Consider the following 26,649-nt stretch of genomic DNA (forward strand, 5'->3'; position numbering starts at 1 on the left):
TAATGCATGTATTTCGGCATTCATTAAATGTTATGTGAAATGTCCATACCTGTTTTCTGTGCACCACATGTGAAGAGACATGATGTTAAAGTGAAGACAGCCAGCAGTCCCTTTATGAATCCCATTGCTGCAAGGTCCTCTAAGGCCTGGGACAAACAATGACAACAACTGTCTCAGTAATCTGTGTTAACTTTTGTGAATTTAAAAGAGTTTAAAATAGATGAGCAAAGACTCCACGAGACTGAACTGAGGAAACAGTAGTGAGGTAAACCTGTTCTTCAAGAGGCTGGATTGTTAAAACACAGTAGTCTATGAACATAGCCGTGGGAATATATTTTAAAGGTGGAATGCATTACGCAGCTGCTCTCCACAACCATAAAAGCCTGGCAGTGCCACAGTATCATGAGCCAAACTTTGAAGCAGAAACTGAAAATATACTGATTATACTGCCTATTACTTGTTTAAACTTACTCAATCACCCCAATATACTCTAAAATGTCCTTCCTATTCCATTCCACCTTAAAAAATGACAGAGTTATTGTTGACAAAGTGTTGAGTGAAATTTCAGTTCCACCTTAAACGTTTGATGTTTTCATTAGGCCTTAAATAGTGAAGTAGGTACAGGTGCCTGGACAAAATACTGCATAATTTAAGGTGACACAAACTTCAGGCTGGAGAATTACCAGTTTTTTTCCTTCTATTTCACCTTAAGTGGTGCAGCTGTCTATTTAAATATTATTTCTTAAAATAAATATTGTTTGTTTACACCTCATTTTGTTCTGTAAATGGCTGTTTATTCTTAAACCAAAGAAAGAGGGAGAATACTAGTGGAGAATCAGGTTCTGAGTACACTCATTCTAACAGTTCATTGTTCATGTTATGTAAGTTTACATTCATGATTTTAAACAAAAAAACACTTTCTGCAGATGTTTCCTCACCATATGCTGGAGGATTTTAGACAGTGAGTAGACCTTTAAATGTTGGACTGAGATGAGGATATTGCTCTATTCCTGCTCCATAGGTTGGTAATATTGACGTATATTTGCTGTTTCAGATTACTTAAGGTGGAAATGTCTCCAAATTTGGGGGCTGGCTAACTGCATTCCCAAAAGTTCTAAAAAACTAAACAACTCAAGTTACAATTGAGTTTGTGTGATATTTCAAACAGTGATCAAAAAATATTCATATACAAAAAACAGTTGTTTTTACCCCCCAAACATACCTTTCCACCTTAAAGGACACAGATTCTGAACGAAAACAAACCAGAGAACAATGTTTCCCCAAAACTGTAGATGTCCCCTTTGATTGTAGTACATTCTTTATAATATCAATTAAAGCAGCAGAGAACATTAAAAGCATATATTTTTAGGTTTTATTGCACATCTTTTTGAATTGCATTTTACTACAGATGTGGTGGTTTTTTTTTTTGTCTAAAACTATATTAAATCATTTTAGAACATTGTACAATTAGAGTTACAGTTGTACTAAACTTTTTAATACCTCCTTTGTAAAGCTATACAACTTCACATTTTTGTATACTTCCATAAATTCTTTATTTTGCCAGAAAACAAGTCTAGGCTGTGATTAGTTGTGTCTTACTTCCATCTGGCTTTAGTAGACTCATCACCCTGTTTTTAAAAACTATGGCTTATCTGTGTAAATTAGTCATCAAGCTTGTTTCTTGTTTCTTACACAGTCCCCTCAGACATGAACAACAACAACTAATAGTTATTTCTGCGGTCTTATTTTGGACATTTATTGATTAACAGGTACAAAATCTACTGGGAAAACACGGACAGAAAAAGTAGACCTGTATTACACAACTCTACCAGTTTTTTGTTGCTTAGTCCCAACATTTTTGTATAACAGGTCGCTTGCATCAAATTCAAAATAGGCAAATATAGGCAAAAAAAGCAATATTTGAAATATTGTTTTTGCACCATTTACAATTACATAGAGATTGGCACATCATTGCATTTTGAATTTATTTACATTTTACCCAGCATTCAACTTTTTTTAAATGGGGTTTGTACAATATCTTATGCCCCTGCTTCAAGGGAGACATTTATTGTCTTCACTAATATTAGCGTTGTTTTTTAAATGAAGCAACACACAGACATCTGACAGATGTTTGAACATCCCAGACTGTCTTATAATCTGTGAACAGTGGACAAACATGACCTGTGATGAGACCTACACGTGAATAACCTGAACCATAAGATGCTGATGAACTTTCTCAACCACAAGACAACCACAAGAGCACATTCCACTCGTATCACAGGACCACAGCTTTTAGATGTGGTTTGTAGAAAGTAAATTATAAATTTATTCTTTGGGAAACTTCAGCAGATTTGAACAGAATCATTTTCCTAATGCACAGATGATTTAACCTTTTTATATAATGTCCCAATATCTGTGCTATTATAGACCTTCAGTGATTATAGGCTAAACATCAAGAAAAAATATAAAACGTTACTTTCTGGTCGGTGGGTTTTTGAGATTCCTAACAAACACTAGTGGCGTAGCCAGAAATTGACATTTTGTTGGGCCTGGGCAAAAGTGGGTGGGCACTATGTGGTGTGTAGGCCTTATCACATCTCAATCACATCTATGGTTGCCAACTTTCTGAATTAATGTAAGAATTGTTAATCTATATGAAATGATCTAATGTGATTTTTATGGATAAAGAATTACTTGGATTTTAAACGTCAGTCAGCTGACTTGTCATTACAGATGTGTTAAGGGAGAATGGAATGTAGTTTTTTCAGGACACGGTGCTAACATTAGTTCTATCTAAAAGCAAATCTGTAAGTTCATAATGGTTTAGTACTGACTTTTGGCTTTCAGTGACACTGCAAACCCCTGTGGGCAGGACTGTGACTCCATTGGCTGCAGCACTAAATGATGGACAGCTAACTCTGGCTGCTGATTTACTAAATAGAATTGAGGACCAATGAAAAGTGCATTCTCTGTTTAGGAGCCTTAGAGTATCTGCCCCTCCCTTGAGAAGGGTATCTTTGCAGACCAGAGTGTCACGCCCTTGTCCTGTCATGTCTGTTTTCCCCACCATGTGCTCACTTGGCACATGGCTCTGTTTGTTATTGTCCATGTCCCGCCTCCTCATCAGTGTCGTTTGTAATCTGCCCCCCTCATTATCTGTCTCAGGTGTCTCTTGTCTATGTAATGTATTTAAGTTCCCTTGTCGGTTCTTTTCAGTTTCCTGTTTGTTGGTCATTCATTTAATTTCCCATGTCATGTTGATTAGCCCTCCAGTCTGTCTGTCTGTCTGTCCTGTTTGCTTTAGCTCTCAGTGTTTAGGTTAAGTCTGTGTAGCTCCCTTTGTCCATGTCTCTGGTAGCTCCCTGCTTGTTGTCTTTCTGTCGAAGTCTCTCTGTTTTGTTATATCTTGTTTAAATAAAAAGTATACTGTGTTTTAGCAAGTGCGTCCGCCCCCGTCAGTCCGCCCCCGTGATCCTGACACAGAGGCACTTCAGAGTAAGAGGTACAACTCCAAGTAGGAGGGACAACCTAACCCTAACCATAACCTGCCACTTGCTGGTATCCATCTACTTCCTGTGTATGTCCCTCGTCCCTCCCATATGCTGCTCTCCAGCCTGTTTGTCTCAGCTACTTGCAGGTCTCCGGCCTGCAGAGGTATGTAGTTGTGGAGTGGTGTGTGTGGTGTACCTCCCTCTGTCTGAGGAAAAGCAGCTGTCACAAACACATCATCCTTCTCTCAGAAATACAAATAAAACGTCTCCTGTGTCGGTTCCAAATAAAGAACATGGCTTTTATTGTCCAAATATGGGAAGTTTGGCAACCCTAATCACGCCCACTCACGCTTCAGCTCTGAATGCGACTCACGGGAACGTGTGTTTGTGCAGAACAGACACAAAGGGAAGTGTATCCGCACATGTGCACTTGCGCGTGAGGAAGTAGCTCTGGCCCACTAGGTGGGCCTTGGTTCAATTTGGGTCATAAGCGGATACGCCCCTGCTATAGGCGCATTCTTTTTCAATTATCTTCTGTGCTGTACTAGTTAAAAACGTAAAGGGCAGGGAGCTTCCTGAATTGCAGGGGGTGCGGGTGAATGGAGAAATAAAAAATGTAAAAAATAAATATTTTTAAACGACTCTGTTATAAAACGCTTTTCGTTTTTTAATGTTTTAATATTTTACCACAATCACATTCAGTGATGTTTCTTTATATTATTTTTATAAATATAAACGATTGAGGGGGCACGGTGGCGCAGCAGGTAGTGTCGCAGTCACACAGCTCCAGGGGCCTGGAGGTTGTGGGTTCGATTCCCGCTCCGGGTGACTGTCTGTGAGGAGTTGGTGTGTTCTCCCCGTGTCCGTGTGGGTTTCCTCCGGGTGCTCCGGTTTCCTCCCACAGTCCAAAAACACACGTTGCAGGTGGATTGGCGACTCGAAAGTGTCCATAGGTGTGAATGTGTGTGTGTCTGTGTTGCCCTGTGAAGGACTGGCGTCCCCTCCAGGGTGTATTCCCGCCTTGCGCCCAATGATTCCAGGTAGGCTCTGGACCACCCGCAACCCTAAATTGGATAAGCGGTTACAGATGATGGATGGATGGATAAACGATCGAAATTTGCTTCACGTGAGAAATGTATCTGTAGGTCTGTATACATGGTGTTTATTGTGATTTCTTGCTCTTTCATTTTAGTTTGGCCTTCACCCCACAGTTGAAAAGGGGGGAAAACGTTTGAATACCTCCATGCTAACGGTACCAGAGCAGGGGCTACATGCGGCTAACACCGTCACAGGGCAGTTGAAAAGCAACTGGCTGAATCTCGAATAAGTAGTGCACCAGGAAGTCATGATAGTAGCTTGTACAGCCAGATAACCTAGTGCAAATATGTTGGATGTTGGCTGTTTATATCCAGATACAACTTCTATGTCGCCACAGCTAAAATTTATTGTCCTGTTTGTGTGCATAGTTGCATGACCCATGCAGTGTGTAGGACGCAGAGAGCCATTTGAGATTCCTTTTGGAAACAGGCCTCAATTTAACTGCCAGTATGTTTGATATATATATGATGCATAAACCACCAGACACTTGTTTGTCATTTAGTCTTAGTTCACGTACATCATTTTTTAAATAGACTTGTTTCAACATCAAATATTTATACCTGAAAAAGTCTCTTATTCAGTTGTGTGTTTTTAATGCTACATGTGAAACAACAAATGATATTGGTCTCACAATGATATTCATAGGTTAAATTATGTTTAGAAGGGACTATAATACTCATTTAAAACTTTATAAAATATGTTCTGATTGGCGCTAAATGTATAAAAGCAAAGCTATATACAGTAAAATTACATGCTAATTATTAAATATCTCCCAATAAAGTGTGGGGTGGATATGTTTATAGATCTACAGTCTGTTTCCACAACAAATTTTAACGAAACCCTTGTTGCCCTTGAAAGGGAAATTTTAACCAGCCTCATGTGATCGTAACAGAAATTCAGCTTGGTCTTTGGCATTTGGATCGAAGAAAGTGAAGTAAACATAGGACATGAAATATGTTCAATAATAAATTGACAGTTCTGAGAAAATATGATACAGCTGTGTGTTATAAACAAACAAAGAAATGTGAAAATTGTTTTGGACAGTTACGGGGGTGGAGAGGGGGCTGTTGCTGCTGGTAAAAAAAAACAACATTTTTTTTTATGTCACGCAGGGTACCATACTGTCCTGGACTCTCAGTCATGGCACATGAGCACAGAGTTGGATCATGGGGTCATTGCCTGTAACCGCTTATCCAGTTCAGGGTCGCGGTGGGTCAGGAGCCTACCCGGAATCACTGGGCACAAGACAGGAACACACCCTCGAGGAGGCGCCACTCCTTTGCAGTGTGACACACACACACACACTCACAATCCATCTACCAAGGTGTGTTTTGACAGAAAGTCACCCGGAGGAAACCCACACAGACACAGGGAGAACACACCACACTCCTCACAGACAGTCACCCAGAGGAAACCCATGCAGACACAGGGAGAACACACCAAACTCCTCACAGACAGTCACCTGGAGGAAACCCACGCAGACACAGGGAGAACACACCACACTCCTCACAGACCTCCTTCCTGTCTTGTGCCGAGTGATTCCGGGTAGGCTCCTGATCCACCGTGACCCTGAACTGGATAAGCGGTTACAGGAGGAAACCCACACAGACACAGGGAGAACACACCACACTCCTCACAGACAGTCACCCGGAGGAAACCCACGCAGACACAGGGAGAACACACCATACTCCTCACAGACAGTCACCCGGAGGAAACCCATGCAGACACAGGGAGAACACACCACACTCCTCACAGACAGTCACCCAGAGCAGGACTCAAACTCACAACCTCCAGGACCCTGGAGCTGTTTGACAGAGGCACTACCTGTTGCACTGTGTTTTTGGTTTGTTTTTTGTTTGTTTGTTTTTTTTTGGTGAAGTACTTACTTGAAAGTATTTTTATTTGGAAAGCCTGTTATGTAACTTTCCTTTTGACATAATTCAGACCTTTTCTGTCCGATATTCGAGACGGAACATTTCTTTATTTGTCATTCTGAATGTGTTTAGAACCCTGTGGAAATGCCATAAGGTCCTAACTAAATGAAAATGTTTGGTTTGTCTGTGAAATGAAGAATGCAGCACAACTTTGTTTAAATGAACACCAGCAAATCGTTAAGCATTTAGGCTGACCTTCTTTCCCCTTTTCCTCTGAACGTTTTAGGGGCATTAGTAAAATACTTCAAGCGCAGGAAATGAATGTTTCTGCAAACCTACATCAAATGAAACAGCAGGGTTACATAACAAATGATCACAGATGTCTACAGCAATGTAGAATTCACAAAGGCAATAGGAAGTTGGCCAGTTCTGACAAAATAAAGCCTTTTCAAGGGACCGCTGAAGACTGACAGCTGAAGTTGGCCTGAAACTCTGGAAGATGTTTCTCTGCGTGTCTGTATGACTCCCCCTCTTCAGCCGATGCAGGTGGAGTATTTCCTCATTTACCTTGGCCACATTTACAACACATTTCTCAGCATCCTCCTCCTCCTCCCCTTTGAATTAGTAGGAGTAAGTACTTGCAGCTGTTAGTGTCTCAGCCGTGCAGAACAGTACACCAGGAGAATGGGGAGCTGTCTCCAGCAGGGGATGATTTGTCTTCAACTTTACCCAAATGTTCATTATTCAGTCAACAGCAGAGGAGTGTTTCAAGTCTTTGCAAATCAGAGTGTGATGCTTTGTTATTAATAGATAGCTATATCAGGACATAACTGTAGAAGCATGAGAACTTCTTCTCAAAAACAAGCACAGGCGTTTAGTGTCAGTACAATTTGGTGCTAGTATAATGACTGATTCATAGCGTGAAGATGAATACTGGGAGAAAATGAAAAATTGCTCCTTTAAATCATAAATACTAAGGGCAGAAGTCAACAAACGCATATTTCACACATTTTTATGAATAAAGAAGAGCTCAGGCTTTCCCTAGTTGTCCATATAACAGACATGTACCTAATATTAATAAATAACCTATCAATAAAAATATCAATGTCATAGTACAATAGCGCATTGTGACTTCTGTTCTATTTAACGTTACCACAAATTTAACAATGTCAACAGCAAAACAAACTGAGAAACCAAAGACATTATGCCAGTTGGACAGTTTAAATGTTTTTGGTCCATTAAATGACAGTGGGGCGACATGGTGGTGCAACAGGTACAAGGTAGTCTCTGTCACAGCTCCAGATGTGAGTTCGAGTCCCGCTCCGGGTGACTGACTGTGAGGAGTGTGGTGTGTTCTCCCTGTGTCTGCGTGGGTTTCCTCCGGGTGACTGTCTGTGAGGAGTTTGGTGTGTTCTCCCTGTGTCGGTGTGGGTTTCCTCCGGGTGACTGTCTGTGAGGAGTTTGGTGTGTTCTCCCTGTGTCGGTGTGGGTTTCCTCCGGGTGACTGACTGTGAGGAGTGTGGTGTGTTCTCCTTGTGTCTGTGTGGATTTCCTCCAGGTGCTCCGGTTTACTCCCACAGTCCAAAAACACACGTTGGTAGGTGGATTGGCGACTCAATAGTGTCCATAGGTGTGAGGGAATGTGCGAGTGTGTGTCGCCATACAATGGACTGGCACCCCCTCCAGGGTGTGTTCCCGCCTTGCATCCAGTGATTCCAGGTAGGCTCCTGACCCACCGTGACCCTGAACTGGGTAAGCAGTTACAGAGAGTGAATAAATTAATTATAGACTGTAGTCCATCTATGTGTTAGTCCCCTTTTAACCTGTTCTACAGCGGTGAGGACCCCCACAGAGCAGGTATGATTTGGGTGGTGGATCATTCTCAGTACTGAAGGACTAGAGGACCAACCACCCAAACCGTGACAGATGAGCTACTACTGGTGGACAAATAATGTGGATGAGTCTAACAAAATGGACACTGTATTTAAAAACTGCTGTGTCTGATCCACGTGTACCAGCACACATTACACTAACAACACCAACACATCAGTGTCACTGCAGCACTGAGAGTGATCCACCAACCCAATCATATCTGTTCTGTTGGGCCAGAGTAACAATGGGCTATATTCTATTATTATAAAACTACAAAGTGCTCCTTTTTGGTCAGTGGGTGTAAGAGAATGGGCAGTGAGTGTAGAAACAAGGAGGTGGTTATAATATTATTGTTGATCGGTGTATAAAGAAGCACCCAAAGAGGATATCCATTGGAATAAAGAAGTTGTCCCCTAAATTTAGGGTGTAGTACATATGGTTTTACTTAGCACTGCATTTAAATGAATGTGAGTTTCAGGCAGATGCTGATCGCACTTTTACCTATGACCTCTAGACTGAACTCCTGATAACAAAGGTCAGTTCAAAGGCATTCAATAAGACTGAGGTCAGATCGTGCCTTGGACCATGCAGGCACAGCTTCCATTTCCTGAAACATTCCTGGGCTGGACTGGCTGTGTGTTTTGGATCACTGACACATTGAAAGGTGAAATTCATCTTTACTTTGAACCTTCTGGGAGAAGGCATGCTTTTTTGTGCCAAAATAACTTGGTATTTGAAGCTGTTCATATATCGTAATTGGAGACCCTGCCTTAGCTGAAGTAAAGTGGCCCCATAAAAATATCCCCACTGACATGATTGACTCAAAGCACAGTTAATTTTATGCCAAATATATCAATTTGTATACAGCACAAAAAGTGGCGCCTGTGATCTCATTGGGCCATAAGACACTTTGTGCCAGAATTCCATGGTACTGGGACTTTCTCCCATCTGTCTGAACCGGAGTCCCTGTCCAAGCTGAAAAATCTGGCCCCATAAAACAGTCACAGAACCACAACTCCTCAGTGATGCTTTGGTGATACATTGATCTCTAAACACAGTTTCTGGAATCAAAACCAGGATGTTCCCAGACGGTGGTGGAGATTTAAAATTTTGTCTTGTAAAATGCAGGCAAGCCTTGTGAGGAAATAAACACTTCCGTTTTGCTAGCCTACCCTACAGCTGAGACTAGAGGTAACCGAAATGGTTGTATGGCCCGTTACTTCCATAAAATCCTGCAAAATCTTGCCACTTAACCCCTGTTTAATCAACCTTCCGGCTTAATTTTTTCACCAGCTTGGAACTGTTTGGTCTCTGCAACACCACGTCATTTTTCTTCCACGGTTTATTGATGGCCTGTTCTAGGATAATTACAGTGAATTTAAAACATGTGTCTCTTAGATGAAAGGTTAAAGCTTGTCACTATGGATTGTAAGTGAAAACATAACATTTACAAGTTGGCTACTCTATTATTGACCATTTTTAGTACAATAAATATAATATTTATAATAATGTTAACAATGCTACAGTTTAGTAAATATTCAGAAATTGAAATGTTTATAATATTAATACTTCAAATGGGACGGAATATTAATCATTTAGACCAAAATAAATGTTCCAAACAGCTGCAGGGCCTCAGACATATAGACCACAGTTCCCTGTAATCCACACCCTTGCCTTGTCGGTCACTTCCTAGGTCCAAAGAGGAGGAAATTCCTCATTACACCATATTATGTTCATCAGTGCTGTCGAAGCAGAGAGAGAGAGAAAGTGGGTGGAATTGGCAACCCAATTCTTCATAAAATAAACAGTCAATAAACTGCTTCGTGCTCAGTACTGAGCTAGGATTTGATGCACAGAATTCATATAACCTGTAACTATATAAACGTGGGTTTAGCTGAAATGATGGCTCATTTCAAGAAAAACTGAACTCCTGTGCTTAAGTTTGTTAACTGTAGGGTGACCAGACGTCCTCTTTTCTAGACTTAAAAAAACGTCCGGGATTTTGTTTTTCTAGAGCTTACATAGAATTTCGAGAAGTTTCGTTCACAAACTAGTCCCGCCCTCCCCTACTCCGTTTGGTGAGAAGGGGGCGTGGTGAAATAGCCTAAAATCTTCTGATTGGACGGTCTGACTGTAGAGCTACCGTTATTGGTCGATAACCTTCTCTGTAAACATTTAATTGGTCAGTCTGCACGTCAGTAGTCCTTGTTTACGTCAGGCAAAGCTCATGTACCTACCCTCATCTCGAGCAGCTATGCCGAAACGTAAGCGTAAGTTCTCGGATGAATTAAAAAAGAAATTCCCATGGTTTGTGTAGTAAATTAAGGTGTAAAGGACATAAAAGAACACATAGGTTCAGCTAAGCACACAACGGCAGCGAGGGGAGAGAGCCTTCACCCCCCTCCTCCCCCCGAGACGTGTCCTCTTTCTCACCTTCTCAAATCTGGTCACCCTAATTAACTGATTTGAGCGAAGAACACTCTCTTATACCTCTCCTGTAGTTTGTTTATTTACTTTGGCATATCCTGTAAGCTTCATTAGGTCTTAAATTTACAACTGTAAAACTAAGTAAATCAAGTAAATGCAGGCATATAATGGGTTAAGCTGATGCGGTACAGTGCATAGGCCTGTCCCCAATTTACAAGTTTAAGCTAAGCACGCTAACTCCCTAAGGCTGCGGGTCTGTGTCTTGTTGGTACCACAAATGTGTGGAAACTGAGGAGAAGCAAAGGGCTTCTATGTTCAACTGGGCTTAGGAAAAAGTGCAAAAAGTGGAGTTCAAGCCTGTAGCTGTTTTGTTTGTTTGTTTGTTTGTTTATGCAATTCTTACCTGTTTCTAAACTAACTATCTAATTGTCTAGTTGAACTAATGCACAAACCTCACAGTATGTCTCACGTATTCATTCATATCTTGGGACAGCTCCACAAGGCCTCTTTTCCGCTGCATTCTGAGCAAAGAGTGTAGCTTTTACGCAACTGAAACACTTACAAACCATGCTGAGAACCAGACATGTTCTGGTGGGCTGGCTTAATGAGGTAGGGATTTCTTGAGTGGTCCCACATTTTGTGGACATCACAGCAGTTCACTTAGACATTACCTAATCACACTAAGAGATGGAAACAAAACTTGTAACTGGGCTCATGAGTTCATTACAAATTGTGTCAATTGTGTAATGTCATCCCATTTATTCCCAGATTCCATACACCGCAAGACACTTGGCTGAAGATTAATCCGTTTACTAGTTACTTTAGAAAGCGAAATAGAGGTCAAACATTGCTGCAAATTTTATGTTTCGGGGGCATTCCAAATGAAGGGAATTTAACAAACTGATGTTCCTTTACCTGACATCCCTGTGGAACGGAATGCAGATATCTCAACATTCCTGTGCCAAAGTTTTAGACAGAAGCTAAATGTATGGCTCTTTTCAGGCTTTTCAAATTAATTCTGTTGTGCTCAGTCAGTAGATGGATGCTGATCTTTTCTTTTTCTGAAATGCTGTTGACCTTTTATTACTGCTAACAGTGGATAGTGGTCTCTGCCCAATGAGACAGTCATCAGAAACATTCTCACTAAGAACAGTGGGCATTTATTTAGTTCCAAAATGAAGGGCACCCATTTGATTTTGGCCACAGAGGTCAGAGGAAAAGTTAAAGATTGTTCATTTTTAATTGTGTATTTTAAATTAGTTTTTTGTTCAATGGCTTTTGTTTCTTGATTTTTGTGTTGTTTATTTTACTGTGTCATTTTTTGCTTTATTCCCAGGCCAATTATTGTGCTTCTTTTAATTGTATCCCCCTCTACATAGTAATTGTGCTGGTGGCCAGAGTGTTAATGTGTGTTGTGTAGTTAACCCAATGTTAGTAACACACACTGGCTCTTTATTTCTACATTTGTTATCAATTTAAACTTGGTTTATTAAAACGATTACTCAGTCAATTAAAAAAAATAAAGCTGGCCCAACCCTTTTCATTTTGTGGTGATTCATCACAGGTCTCTCACACTGTATACAACAATTAAACATATTAACACAGCCTATTTATTTATAATAATAATAATAATAATAATAATAACATGCTATATGTATATAGAGCCTTTCTAATACCCACAGTCGCATTACACAAAGAAGGGGGGAAAAAGGGAAGACACTTATACCTGCAGAGTGCAGAAGTACTGAGAGACGAGTTAAGTCTTTAGCTGAGATTTAAAAGCAGAAAATGAAGAGCAGAGGCAAAGCTTTTGCAGTAAAGAATTCCAGAGCTTGGGTGCCATCACATTGAATTATCTACCACCAGCACATGAGCTGACTTTTTTAAATAAGGGAGAACTCTAGCAGCAGAGTTCTGAACACACTGAAGGGAGTGTATGGTCTTTAAAGGAAGGCCAATGAAGAGAGATTTACAGCAATCCAAACAGGAGGAGATGAATGCCTGGACCAGAATCCCAGCATCCTTGACAGTAAGCACGTAATATTACATAAATGGAAAAAGGATGTTGTGGTTGGGGCCTTAATATGAGGTTTGAAGGAAAGAGAGGAGCCAAATATTTTCTTCATTGATTTGAGTTCTACCTTAGATTATGTTTGTCCAAAACTTGGTAGACACTATTTCTGAGTGCTTTCAGCTGCTTTAAGATGCACCCCTTGTTAATAAAGTCATTCAGATTTACAAACACAGTTTAAATACTCTAAACAGAAAAATACTCTCTAATTAATCATTGCACTGCAGCTGCACATGAGTCAAAGGTCACCGTGGCCAGTGCCAAGCGTGGGCTAGAAAGGTATAAAGCCACCGCACTGAAATTTTGAGCAGTGTACCCATGACTTTTGCGGTATAGGAGGGACAAACTATTTTAATACCAAAAATTGAAATTCCATGCCATTATCTGTAAGTGCTTATCCAGTTCAGGGTCACGGTGGGTCCAGAGCCTACCTGGAATCATTGGGAGCAAGGCGGGAACACACCCTGCAGGGGGCGCCAGTCCTTCACAGGGCAACACACAAACATTCACACCTACGGACACTTTTGAGTCGCCAATCCACCTACAAACGTGTGTTTTTGGACTGTGGGAGGAAACCCATACAGACACAGGGAGAACACACCAACTCCTCACAGACAGTCACCTGGAGAGGGACTCAAACCTACAACCTCCAGGTCCCTGGAGCTGTGAGACTGCAACACTACCTGCTGCACCACCATGCCGCCCAAAAATTGAAATTGAAAAAACATTAAATGTTCAATGAGACAGGTGTCCTCATAATGTTGGCTATATAGTGTATATCTGTGTATTTCGTTGTTTACAACATTTACAAATGTCATTTCCTTGGAATCCTTTCATGTTTTTCACAAATCAGTCAATTCTTTCCCTGTTTGTATACTTTATAGTGTGCTTTAGGAAACAAATTTACCAAAACAAGCACTAACTGCCAATAAACAAGATTTTAGTAAATTGCACACTTCCTGCAGGGTCCGATCGACCTTAGATGACTTCTTTCAGTTCTGACCAAAAGACTTAATGTACTGCTCTAAACATAATGTTAGACATAAAACATTTGTTCATTTCATTCATTTTTAACACGTGTGTGGTCTTTCATGATGGACATTCATCTCATACGGTTTATCTGTTGTTTGCTGCACTGGGTGAAACTTTAACATAAATCTGCTGTTTAGTTTACAAGTCTTTTTTATAAACATCCTTTCCTCTTAAAGACTTAAAGCCAAAGCTCTGATTTACTGTCAAAAAAGCAGGCAAGACCGCAAGTCCTTTTTAAGGCCAGAATCACAGCCCCATTACCATATTCTTTAAAAGTCGTCACTTACCCTTTGGGAAAACCTGTTTATGTTAGAGTTGGGGGTAGGTTTTTTGTACTTCAAGTTTTTAAAGCCTTTGAGGCCAAGTCACTGAAGTTACATTCACATAAATGGTACAAAAATGTCACATTATTTGCACAAGACTAACAAATGATACTGCCAATTAACATTTAGAAATATTTATGATGGTGGTTTTTACGATTCTGTGCAGTCCATGGAATGAAGATTCTAATTATGCTCCACAGAGCAGGTCCCCCACATGAGGACAGCCTCAGTATACAATCCCTGACTGACCCAGGCCCCTGTATAACGGCTGTTTCATAACATGAGCAAGAATACAAAGAGAAAGCAACTGCTCCATTGAAGAGCCTTTCAAAGTGCCCTTCTCAGTTCACAGAGTTCTCTGCAGCACTGCTTGGTTGGGTCCTGTTCATTATCTGTTCAGTTAGGAACTCAACCTTTCTGAATGCTATTCGGAGTCATTAGCCACACTCTGGAAATGTTCACATTCTCTCCTTTACATTCACCCAAACAGATCAAAACTAATCACATCCTTCCTCCGAGTAAACGACTGCCCGCCTGTCCGACTGGACACTGTCTAGCTCCTGCTCTACGCTTCAGACCAGCTGCCCATGCTCTAGCCGCCACCACTCGCCTGGGACCTCCCCCTACACTGACGTTTTCACAGACTCCTAACTATTACCACCAGTAGATTGACCAGAGGAGGATAGATCACTCCTTGTGAGCCTTGGTTCCTCCCAAGCTTTCTTTCTCAGCTCAGGGAGCTTTTCCTTGCCACTGTCGCCCTTGGCCTCGCTCACCTGGGGATTTTTACGTTTATACATTCTTTACATTTTTAGATATCATGTCAAAACTTTGTCTTTACCATAATTCTGTGAAGCTTCTTTGTGACAACATCAGCTGTAAAAAGCGCTATACAAATACATTTGATTTGATTTGAATGCAAAGATACTAGTGCCCAAAGGTTCGGAATCTGGTCATTTCATATGTAACATTTGCTGCTGCGTATTTCATTTCTTAACTATTTAAACGGTGTAGATGGAAATACTAACTACTAACTAGACACCAGAAAGAATCTTAAATGTCTTCTTCTATATTTTAAGTACAGAGACACCAATGAATGAATGAATGAATGAATAATAACAATGCATTATAGATAGATAGATAGATAGATAGATAAGTTAAGATAAGATCGGTTAAGAGAGTCTTTATTGTCATTATACACAAGTATAACGATATTTCCAAAGGTCATATTTTACAATTTTAAACGGACAGCAGAATAGTCAGTAATATGGATTATAAGCAGAGTCTTGACGTAGAAATTGCAGTAAAAAGTACAGAAGAGCAAGCAGAATTGTGCGTAGTGATCCTAAGAATATGTTACAAACATGAGTCATTGTGGATATTAGTTTTAATGTAAAACAATGCCGTTAATGAGTAGTTTGTCAACATTTGCTACAGCAACTTCTTCTTATAAGAGCATTCAGCCACAGACCATGTCTTAATGATGGAGGATTAGTCCTGGTTCACTACAACTCATCTAACATGAACACACAGTTTCATTAATGAAAGAACTAAACATCCGCAAGGCACTGCCATTACATTTAATGTGTGTGCAGCTGAACATCTACCTCCACAATGAGTGGACTTTACTTGTGAATTACTTGAACTCACAGATTATAAATTGAAAAATAAATACTGTTGCTGATAAACATTTAAATGTCAGAGATATTTTTGATGATTAAACATCATATCACAGTATAAGGGACAAAACAAAGCAAAACAATAGAGAAGGGAATAACAAAGCAAAAGACAGGAATGCACTAAACATTTTTCTGGTGGAGTTTTAGCAACCAACACAGCAAACCCACATGCTCAGAATCAAGAGTTTAAGCTTAGTATCATCACAACATTTTCTATGCCTTGTTCTCTGCTTAAATAGAGATAAATAACTATGTGTTTTTTCACACTGTTGTTTTTTTTAAAAATAATAATACATTTGAACAATTTATTCACACAATCTACTGATTAAAACATGATGTAAATCACTTAAGTGTATGACACATGTAACAACTCTGTATGAATAAAGTGAAGTACTTACATGTGGCTGGAGCTCGGGGTGGGAATCTCACTCCAGACCCTGCAAAAAAGCCTCTGCCCTGAGCTGTGTATTAACACCCCTATTCCGACACGCCCGACCCCCTCCCCACTTACTTTGGGACTGAGTTTATATTCACCCAAGTTAACCGCCGGTGAATGTGGGCTCTTAGCCAATCAAAATTAAGGAGAGGAGACAGTAACCAATCACACAGCAGATCCCGGAGACTGCTGGCCAAATACGGCAAGGGGGGCGGGGCTAGCTGGAAAACGGGTGGGTTAAAAAGAAAACAAAGAAAAACAACCTAACTTTCTGACATATCGCTAGCAATGTCCCAACGAATCTTGGCTTATCTCCTGATAATATTTGATTGGCGTCGCCATTATTAAAACGGCAAAATCTAAAATGGAAAACACATTAAAACAAATGAAAACCTAATGTACATAAAAATGAACCAACCTTGGGCGGAATTACGGAATATGAGGTTATTTTAGCTTTGTTTTTTTTTAGCTTTATACTTTGACTGTTTTTTTTTCATATTTTGGTTTTCTTATTAAAATATGACCAGAGGTTAATATAAAACCATTTGACATCATCCCAGAGCCACTGATTTAATCCCCCTGAATCTGCATCCATGTGTAGTTTGTAGTTCTTTCGGGTGAATATCATCTCATTTTAGACACTGGTAATGTAGTAAGTAAGCAGTGAGTTTTGGCATTGATCATATCTCTGGGAATCATGGACTGTGTTGATTTTCCAGGAGAAATGGAATTCTAATTAATGAATGCTGCAGTATTTTGTTTTCACACATCTGATATCTTTGTTTACTGGTCCACAATTCCTGCCAGGTTCAGTTGCTAATAAACAGTGATACTAAGCTACAGTTCTCTCATAAGTATTCCCACCCATTCTTCGTTGCTTTTCAGGGAGGACGTTTTGTGGCCTGATTTTTCTCCTTCACACGTTTACAAGTATAATTCCACTAGTTCTCTGTGCGGTTCCACTGTCCGTATTCGGGCCATGAAATCGGGCCGTTTCTTCCAGCTCACTTGCATCAGCTGAAGAGCAATGTAAAATTTTACAATATTCACAGTTCTATCTGGTTTTCCCATTCAAACAGAGGTTATGAACTATTTAAATAAACTGTTTAAAACAGCTAAGAACAGTAGAATGTAAGCGAATGTTAGCAATAAATTTGATTGGCAAGATAATAAGTGAGTAAAGTAAACTCCAGTAGTTACTACACACGTCTGGAATGAAGTCTGAGTTTCTGATCTATTTTGTAGATGGTCTGTTACAGGGGTTAGATTTTTTTTTTAATTTCATGGAGGTTAATGATGACCTGAACCTAGGACTATTCTGTGACCAACTAGTGACCTTCTCCAACCATCATTTTCAACACAGGCATAATATATATTGAGCCAGTCAATATGAACTGAAGAGCTTTGTTTTTGTTTTGAGCCAATACACTGGAAAAAGTATGTGGACAACGTTCATTCATTCATTGTCTTTAACTTATCCAGTTCAGGGTCGCGGTGGGTCCACAGCCTACCCGGAATCCCTGGGCGCAAGGTGGGGACACACCCTGGAGGGGGCGCCAGTCCTTCACATGGCGACACACATTCACACATTCACTAACATCTACGGACACTTTTGAGTCGCCAATCCACCTACCAACGTGTGTTTTTGGACCAGGGGGAGGAAACCGGAGTTAATTGAAAACTTATATAAACAATAATAGTGTTATAATGTGCAATTATTTGTCATTGTACGATGCACAATGAAATGTGTCTTCCGCATTTAACCCATCAGTGCACTAGCCAAGGATTGAGGGAGGAGGACAGTGCTGTTCCTTCATGGCCACCGCCCCCAATTTTCCTGCCATACGTTGGAATCAAAGCACCTAAGCCCTCTTTTCAAATGATTAGGCCACGGCTCCCCACAAGGGAATTATCAAGTGTTTTATCCCCCTTTAGTGAAGAAATTGCTTTAGATTAAAGGCTGGAAATGTTCTTCAAAGTCAGGTGCTACACCACTCCAACTTAATTCAGCGGTACTCTATAGTGATCCATCAGAACATTGAGCATAGTTTCAACCCGGAGCTCTGTACCCCTCTAGCCCACACATGCTATTGGTCATTATGAGCATAAGCTTTGTTTACCAAGCTGCAGTATGGCAAAACTGTCGATGTCTTATAGCGAACATGCGACGACTGCAGAATTGCCCAAGTTCAGCAAGCAGCGTCAGACAGGCGGAGTGCAAGTGAAGTAATTTCTACAGTTCAGTAGGTCAATAGAAGCTGTAAATATTTCAGTCTTCTAGTTTCTGCAGAAAGACTAATTTAGACCACAGTTGTGGAGTCTCTGAATGTTTTCATTTTTGACACTATGTCTCGGTTCTGGACCTAGAGATGTGATAATTTATAGACATGAATGGGCAGAGATCCCACATCAGCACACATTCTAGTAAACATGAAACCATGATCCTTCCCTCCTGCACTTCGCCTCCCCCGCTGCTGGGTCATCAATCTCTGGGGCTGATCCTGAATTTGAAACTTTCACAGACTCCCATATCAGGTCTGCTTCATGTCCACTCCCTTGCACAGTCACTACAGCTATCAGTTGAATTTCCTTTGGACATTAAATCTCAGCCAGGGGCCTGAAACCACACGATTACACAACTTACAGCAACAGTAACCAATGCAAAGCTTGAAAACAGCCAGTCCCAGTTTCATCCAGCCTTTGATACGTAGGTTCCAAGGTATCCAGACACCAGTGTTTCTGCTAGGACTCTCCAAAGTCATTTATATGTAAGTGTACCTCAAGATCAAAACACAGCCTGCACACACAGAAACACACAATTTCCTAAGATTGTAACAATTGTATATATTTCTTTAAACCTTTTGCATTAAAACAACACTAGGTGAGATTTGGTATTTTTGCTCCAGGGCTCCCCCTTCAGTTGTGCAGTGTAATTGACTTCCATAGCACTATCCTGAAACCAAGGTGGTGGTGGTGGCGATAGTGGCACTTTTTTCCTTCAAAAAGTGAAATAGTGCAGTTTCTGCAGTGCTGAGCCCAGAGTAGTAATGACAGAAATTGTAATTATAAGTAGAAACTACCTACTGTAGCTTTAAAAGGAATAGGTGAGTGTGTGATGCCCTGCAAATAATAAAAACGCATTACACAGGCTGCATTTCAATCTGTTTAATATCAAGTTCACAGTTTAGTAAACATTTGTGCTGTTTACTAAAGTGGGGTCACATGATTTTTTTCTGATTGCAACTCGTGTGTTTGTGTGTAAGAGAGAGAGAGAGAGAGAGAGAGAGAGAGAGAAGCACAGCGTGAAGGCACTTTATCCATTTCAACTATGGAATTTATTTAGGTTAAGACATGAATAGACATTTTAACAGACAGTCTTAACTGTAGCATCTGGACACCAGGCAACAGGGATTAAAGTAGACACCTGTTAACCCTGTTAACATGTATTGTAAAGAACTGCCCATTCCCATATGTGCTATAAACCATGCACAATATGGATTTTAAAGCATTATATTTAATTCAGCATAATGATGACGTTGATTGTCTGTGAATCTGTGCATAATTTGAACATTTGTGGGTGAAATAAAAGAAAAATCACCCAAGAATCAGTAGCAAAGGACTGATGTAGACAGAAGCATTTTGAAACTAGATCTGTTGTATGATTGATTCAATGAACAGCTTGGTGGAAGATTAGCAAAGACACAGAGCAGATGTACTATTGCAATATGTGGACTTGTGGAAAGATATTTCAAATAAGGATCATCCTCCAGCTTAGGGAATGTCACAAAAGACTTATTATTAAAAGGAAAGTAGATGAATCGGAAGCCAGTGAAGCTGATGATTGGAGCAGCTTTATATATGAATAGACACCATACCAAAGGCTGAAAAGGGGATTGGGGGGTGGATTTGTTGTGCTCACTGATCTTGGTGTGCAATTCTGTGCGTGAGTTTATTCTGGCAAAGTCTTGGTTTTTGACTTTTGACTCTGTTTGTTTATGTGATTTATTCCCATTGGTTTATGTTTTCCTGTTTCCTTTTTGTGTTTTTGGCTTTGTGTTTGTTTATTCTTGCTACTGATTCCTAACCACTTTGGAAGAGTGATTTATATGACATATTCTTGTTTAGACAACTATCCAAACTGAAGTGTAGAACTGCATATATCTAATGAGAGGATATATCTAAATGAGAGGATAAATAAACTTCAGTTTATCTGCTGTTAAAAGCTTCTGTATTTAAAAAAAATCCCCTATGGCAAAACACTCCCACCATGGACACACACCTGCAAAAGATAAGAAACATGGCAATATCGGTTTAGAGTCTATAGCTTTTTCCAGTTTTTTAAATTGGATGAATTCAGCCAGGGGCCTGAAACAACAACATTACATAACATATAGCAACAGTAACCAGTGCACCAGAAAACGCCCAGTCCCAGTTTTATCCAGACTTTGATACGTAGGTTCAAAGGTATCCAGACACCAGTGTTTCTGCTAGAACTTTCTGGTGCAGGTCATGGTGTAGGAGAATGATATATGACCATCTGACCATATGTCAAATGGGTTCCTCCTGACGTAATTCACTATGATAAAGAATGATAGTCAAAGTGATTTTGTGTTCATTAACACTCCAAAGTCATTTATATGTAAGTGTACCTCAAGATCAAAACACAGCCTGCACACACAGAAACACACAATTTCCTAAGATTGTAATAATTGTATATATTTCTTTAAACCTTTTCCATTAAAGCAACACAAGCTGAGATTTGGTATTTTTGCTCCAGGGCTCCCCCTTCAGTTGTGCAGTGTAATTAACTTTCATAGCACTGTTCTGAAACCATGGTGGTGGTGGCACTAGTGGCAGGGGGGTCCCCACCCTCCTTCAAAAAATTAAATAGTGCAGTTTCTGCAGTGCTGAGCCCAGAGTAGTAATGATAGAACTTCAGATTTCAGACAAAAACATGTGAATATTTGTTCATCCAACATTCCTTCTGAAGAGTTATTCATAAACAGTTTGTTGCAGCAACAGCTTCCACTCTTCTGGGAAGGCTTTACATTTGACAAGGTTCCCTTCCCTCATGCAAAGCAGTTGCCTTCACAATGACCCTGACTCTCCATGGTGTATCAGCTTTCAGGACAGAAATCTGTAGCAATGAGATGTGGCTATGACTAACACTAATGGAGGAACAAAACAAAAGAAAAGATCCAGCACTGATGTAGAGATATTTTGAACAATGTGTCTGCTCAAACCTCCCTGCTAGAGTGTCCTGTGTGTTCAGTTTTGACACTCTCTGATGGAACACGTTTCCATGTGGATATACTGAGGCAGATGTTTCTTTTTATTTTTAATAAACATGTGAAATTTATGTAAAGCATTTTAATGCAATCATGAACCGTGAATAGGATTTTACAAGGACTGTACAGAAACAGATGTTGTATCTCACTACACTCCTTCAGAAGCATAACTGTAGACCTTTCAAATGAATTTAGAATGAGCTGCTGAATACAAATGTTGCTAATTTTCAGTTTCATCCACATCTATTGTGTACAGATTCATGAAAACAAGCATATGGCCAAGCAATCTCTCAGCAGAACTGGTGATACTGCAGAATTCAGCGTCTTTAAACACAGCAGTTTCACCAACTTCATCACAAATAGGTTTCTGACATATTAAATGGGTTACATCTGCCCTGATCTAACGGTAAGTGCTATGTGCTTTTTTTGTTGAAATGCCAATGACTAGCAGTAGATACAGCCCACCCACAAATTGCTAGACCAGTCATACTCAGAGTAAAATCTCCAAGAGCTAGAACACTAGCACATAAAGTTCCTGACTCCAATGGTCTCTGATGAGGACACGGCAGTGGGCATTTGCTTTGTGAATATGATTAATGACAAGGACACCCATGCCAGATTTTCTGGGGGATGGGTATTTCACTAAGCAAGATTTCCCAATGAGATTGACAACTAAGCTAATACTAAACATGAGGCTACAGGAATATTACATCTAATCCAAGTGGACTGAATTAATTTCTGGATAAATTGGATTACTGGAGTTGCCGTGTCTTAGTCAGGAGAGCTGCTCCTGACATTTAATCTGAAATCACGAAGGTTGTCATCATTTTGCCTCAGTAATATCCTCCACTATTCTAAGATGGTAGTTAAAGGTACCTTGCTTTTCTGGGGATTGAGAGAAGAGGACAGTTACTTCACTCTCACTGCCCCCTAGTTTTCCTGCTGGTCATTGGGATCGAACACTTTGTAGCTACCTACTCCTCTGAATGATTTCTGTTATTTTAATTTGCACACATTACCTATAGATCCATAGATCCAGCCCCTTGAACTTTGGAAACTCAAAAGGCAGCACTGAATAAGTGTACCATAATGTCTAGAGTTTGTGGATGTGAACACTGTATTTACTTTAAAGTCACTATCACTAAAAAAAGCATTAGGTGTCACTGAGCCAGTCAGAGCTTGTTTTGAATATATATGACAAATTGTTACCATCTGGTCTTGCTTTCAATGTAAAGCCTTATGTCTTGGAATAAACAACGTGATTGGAAGTTGAAGGACATTGTTAGACCGCCACTAGATCTGTAAATAAGTCTCCTTATGTATAAACACATATGTTTGACATATTTGCTGCAATGTAAAGCAAAAGCAGATGTTTGTATTCGATTGTATTACTGCCACTTGTTTGATCATTCAGTTTCTGCACTTAATTTACAGACACATTTAGACGATTTCGTCATCTGTTATACATGATCAAAGTGGCAATTACATTACAACAGGTGGGTAATCACTAATTTATTTTACTTGTGTGGGTGTGCAGAAGTAAATATATATATATATATATATATATATATATATATATGCATTCACACTTTCCAGAGTATTCTGTTATATTAATACTTTTACCTCTGCTCGTGCTCAAGTGAAAGGTTTGGCTACCAGCGGCCCAGCCCTCGCAGCCTCCAAAGAACTCCTGAAACTCTGAAGCAAGAAATGTGGCAACCTTGTGAAACAGCAACTTCCAGATAAGGAAAAGAGAGTACTTGCTGTAAGAGAGGGAATGCCTCACATCTTGCGGCCACACAAACATGCAAATTCAAGACACAACCCTCACCTCAGAGGCAGTATGCAAACCACATTTGCTGGATACTGGGAGACAAAACATCTGCCATCTTTGCAAACTTGGTTCATATACTACCGCTGGCAAGTCTATGGTTATGTTGTAGTTTCTTATCCCCAGACATTCCCACATTCTGAGTTTCAGTTACCTCTTTGTCCAGGGGTTGGGTTTGGAAGCAGAGCGCAAGTGCTTGTTGGTTTTTTTGGTAGTCATTGTGGTCATATTGTACTTGGTTACCTTTCAGCCTTCAGCCTTATGAATAGTCTTGATAAATAAACAAATATGCTACAAGAATGAAGCAATCAGCCCAATAGTACATGAACTAAATTAAGAAACTCACTGAGGCCTGTTCTGATGTGGTAAATGTTGAGTGCCTCTAAATGCTTTGCAACAATGTCTGCCAGATGTTGTAACCACTGCCGTTGCATGTATGTTGTGTTGGTGCATAGAGGATAAGAAACCGCTGATTACCAGTCCAGTGTTGTAGTATGGAAGGAAGCAATGATGGACTCATTACTTAAATGCTCATTTGTTTTAGATTAGTATTTTATCTCTAATAAAGTAATGGACCACTTTTTACAGAGAACCTAAAGAAAGCAAGGGATTACGGGAAGAACCACAGGTCACAGTTTTCCATACAAATTAATAACAGACATAAAATTTTCTGCTTGCCATTTTCATCAAATTGGTTGCAACCCTATATGACAATATGCTGATGAGCTGTGACTCTGAAAAATGCCTTCAAGTTTGACTACACCATTTGCTTTGGTTAAACTGGAAACAAATGTGTACTCCAAATGGCACCCTAAGCCCTGCAGCCCCCGAAAGACACTTTGATGACATAACATGGAAGGCTAAAGGGTAGGGAACTGCCAAAGCTCAAGTTTTAAACATGTGTTTGAAGCAGACTTGTTTGATTCTGCATGTGCCAGACTGACATATATGTCATTTTCAGGTTATTTTAATTAGCTAATTGCTTATACACTGATCCCACTCACTGTCTACTTTTTTCAGACACGACTACCTTGTAAATCAGAGACAGCAGATCATCTTTGGTGCACAGTTGGTATTAAGTCATCCCTCCTGTCTTTCATCAGTGTGCACATTATCCACTGAACTGTGAGGATTTGATGGCACGTCATTTGTAAGGTCAGGTACTGATGTCGTTTGATCCGGTTTAATTATAAATTTCTCTCCAACTCATTCCAGTGATATGGATGCTGCTCCTTCACATCAGATATCACAGATCAGCTGCTCTACTTTGTACCCAGCTTTCCTTTATTTGGGACTGATCATGGTGACCAGTTTCATTTTGAGATTTCGATATTAACTTAGGCAAGTTGTGAGTGCACAATAAATTTGATATATAAACTGTATGCCAAACATGTGTGAAACTACATTAGCAAAAGAATACAAGTATCATATTATATACACAGACTTAAAATTATCCCAAGGTGGGTTTAGAAGAATGAGAAACAAAGAAAAAGAAGTAACCTTAAAAAAAAAAACATAGATTAGATACATCACCTGTAGATATATGAGCTTGTGGTTCCCGGAGAGGTCAACTATTTACATAGTTTCTTAATGAGTTCCAGGTTTAGTAAAACAGCTTAATGGAGCCCTTGTGTGCATCGACTGTATCTCCAGCTTGTTGTTTTGCATTTCATCTTTGATCCATGGGTTTTGCAATGCAGGGGTTACTCCATTCCATTTAAATACAACTATGCTAATTTAAGCTATTAGAAGTGGGAAAGAAATTACATTTTGGAAGAGGTGATAAGAATCATCTGGAATTAAGAATATGCCAAAAATAGCAATTGTTGGAAAAGGCAAAATATTATAGTCGTGAGTTTTAGGAATGGTGTCAAAAAATATATGGCCAGAAAGGGTCAAGCTTGGGCATGGCAGATGGTTTCTTGGGTCTGTTTGTACCATTACGGCTTAGGTTTAGCTTTAGGGAAGTGCAGAGAACTGAACTGCATTAAGACATTCCTTGAGCATATGGGGGGAGGAATAAACAGAATCCAGACTTTTGATTGGAAGGTTTGTTCACTGCACTTTATCTTTGTTGCAGTAAGAGAAAGGAGTAGCAGGACAAGTTAGGAGAGACAGTTTAGTTGTTGTCTTTCCCTTTACTGGCTGAAGGAGAAAGTGCGCTGCCAAGTTCTGGCTCTGAATAATATGAAAAGCACTGTAATCAAGCCCAGGTCCCAGAATCCCAGTTAAAGGTAATAATTGGCCTCAGGGAACACATTGTGAACACTTCTAATGTAGTAGTCTAAAGGTTTGGGTTTGTTCTTTTTTTTTCATAGCCCAGCACAAAACATCTGGATTTTGTTGTTGTATTCTTTAGAAACCTTAAACCTAAATGGGGTTTCATTTAATCGTGCTTAATATCTCCTAACTTTTATGGGGAAATTATACGTAAGTCTGGCAACCGTTTTTATTATTGCATGCCTTATTGCATGGCCTCTCCTGCCTCTTAGTCCTGTGATTATTTCCCATAGATTCTCAGGTATGTTTCCTTAAACGCAACCCTTTCTCGTGTGACTTACCCTGTTGATTCTGTTTTGTCCATGACTCTTCCTTCTTTCTTGTTTGTGTAAGTTTATAACCCCAGTTACAGCGTAGTTGGGACGTTGTGTAAAACATAAATAAAAACAGAACACGAAGATTTGCAAATCCTTTTCAACCTACAAACCAGATTCCAAAAATGTTGGGACACTAAACAAATTGTGAATAAAAACTGAATGCAATGATGTGGAGATGGCAAATGTCAATATTTTATTCGTGATAGAACACAGGCGACAGATGAAAAGTTTAATCTGAGTAAATGTAACATTCTAAAGGAAAAATATGTTGATTCAAAATTTCACAGTGTCAACAAATCCCAAAAAAGTTGGGACAAGTAGCAATAAGTGGCTGGAAAAAGAAAATTGAGCATATAACGAACAGCTGGAAGAGCAGTTAACACTAATTAGGTCAATTGACAACATGATTGGGTATAAAAAACTTTGCGTCAGTGCATCTCAGAGCTCGGGCCCAGAGAAACTGGCAGCATTTCCGGGTGTTGTTGATGTATGGCTTTCGCTTTGCATGTGGTAATATCCATTACAGAATGATGTCGGGGATCGAAGGTCATGGGCATTCAATGTTGGTTTTCAGCCTTGCCACTTACTAGCAGAGATTTCTCCAGATTCTCCTAATCGTTTGATGATATC

The 26,649-nt window shown here is 39.9% G+C and overlaps 1 protein-coding gene across 1 annotated transcript in view; it reads right to left on the minus strand.

Annotated features, from left to right (window-relative positions):
* col6a4a (collagen, type VI, alpha 4a) overlaps positions 1 to 16,374 on the minus strand; it is a 43,410-nt gene extending 27,036 nt beyond the window's left edge. The window contains exons 1-2 of the mRNA XM_066684011.1: positions 16,266 to 16,374; positions 50 to 146 (exon numbers count right to left, since the gene is read on the minus strand). Coding sequence (XP_066540108.1) covers positions 50 to 125 — 76 coding nt within the window. The 5' untranslated portion in view covers positions 126 to 146; positions 16,266 to 16,374. The remainder of the gene's footprint in view (positions 1 to 49; positions 147 to 16,265) is intronic.
* Positions 16,375 to 26,649: the final 10,275 nt, after the last annotated feature.

Source organism: Hoplias malabaricus, chromosome 10 (assembly GCF_029633855.1).
Source record: "Hoplias malabaricus isolate fHopMal1 chromosome 10, fHopMal1.hap1, whole genome shotgun sequence".
Taxonomy (NCBI): Eukaryota; Metazoa; Chordata; class Actinopteri; order Characiformes; family Erythrinidae; genus Hoplias; species Hoplias malabaricus.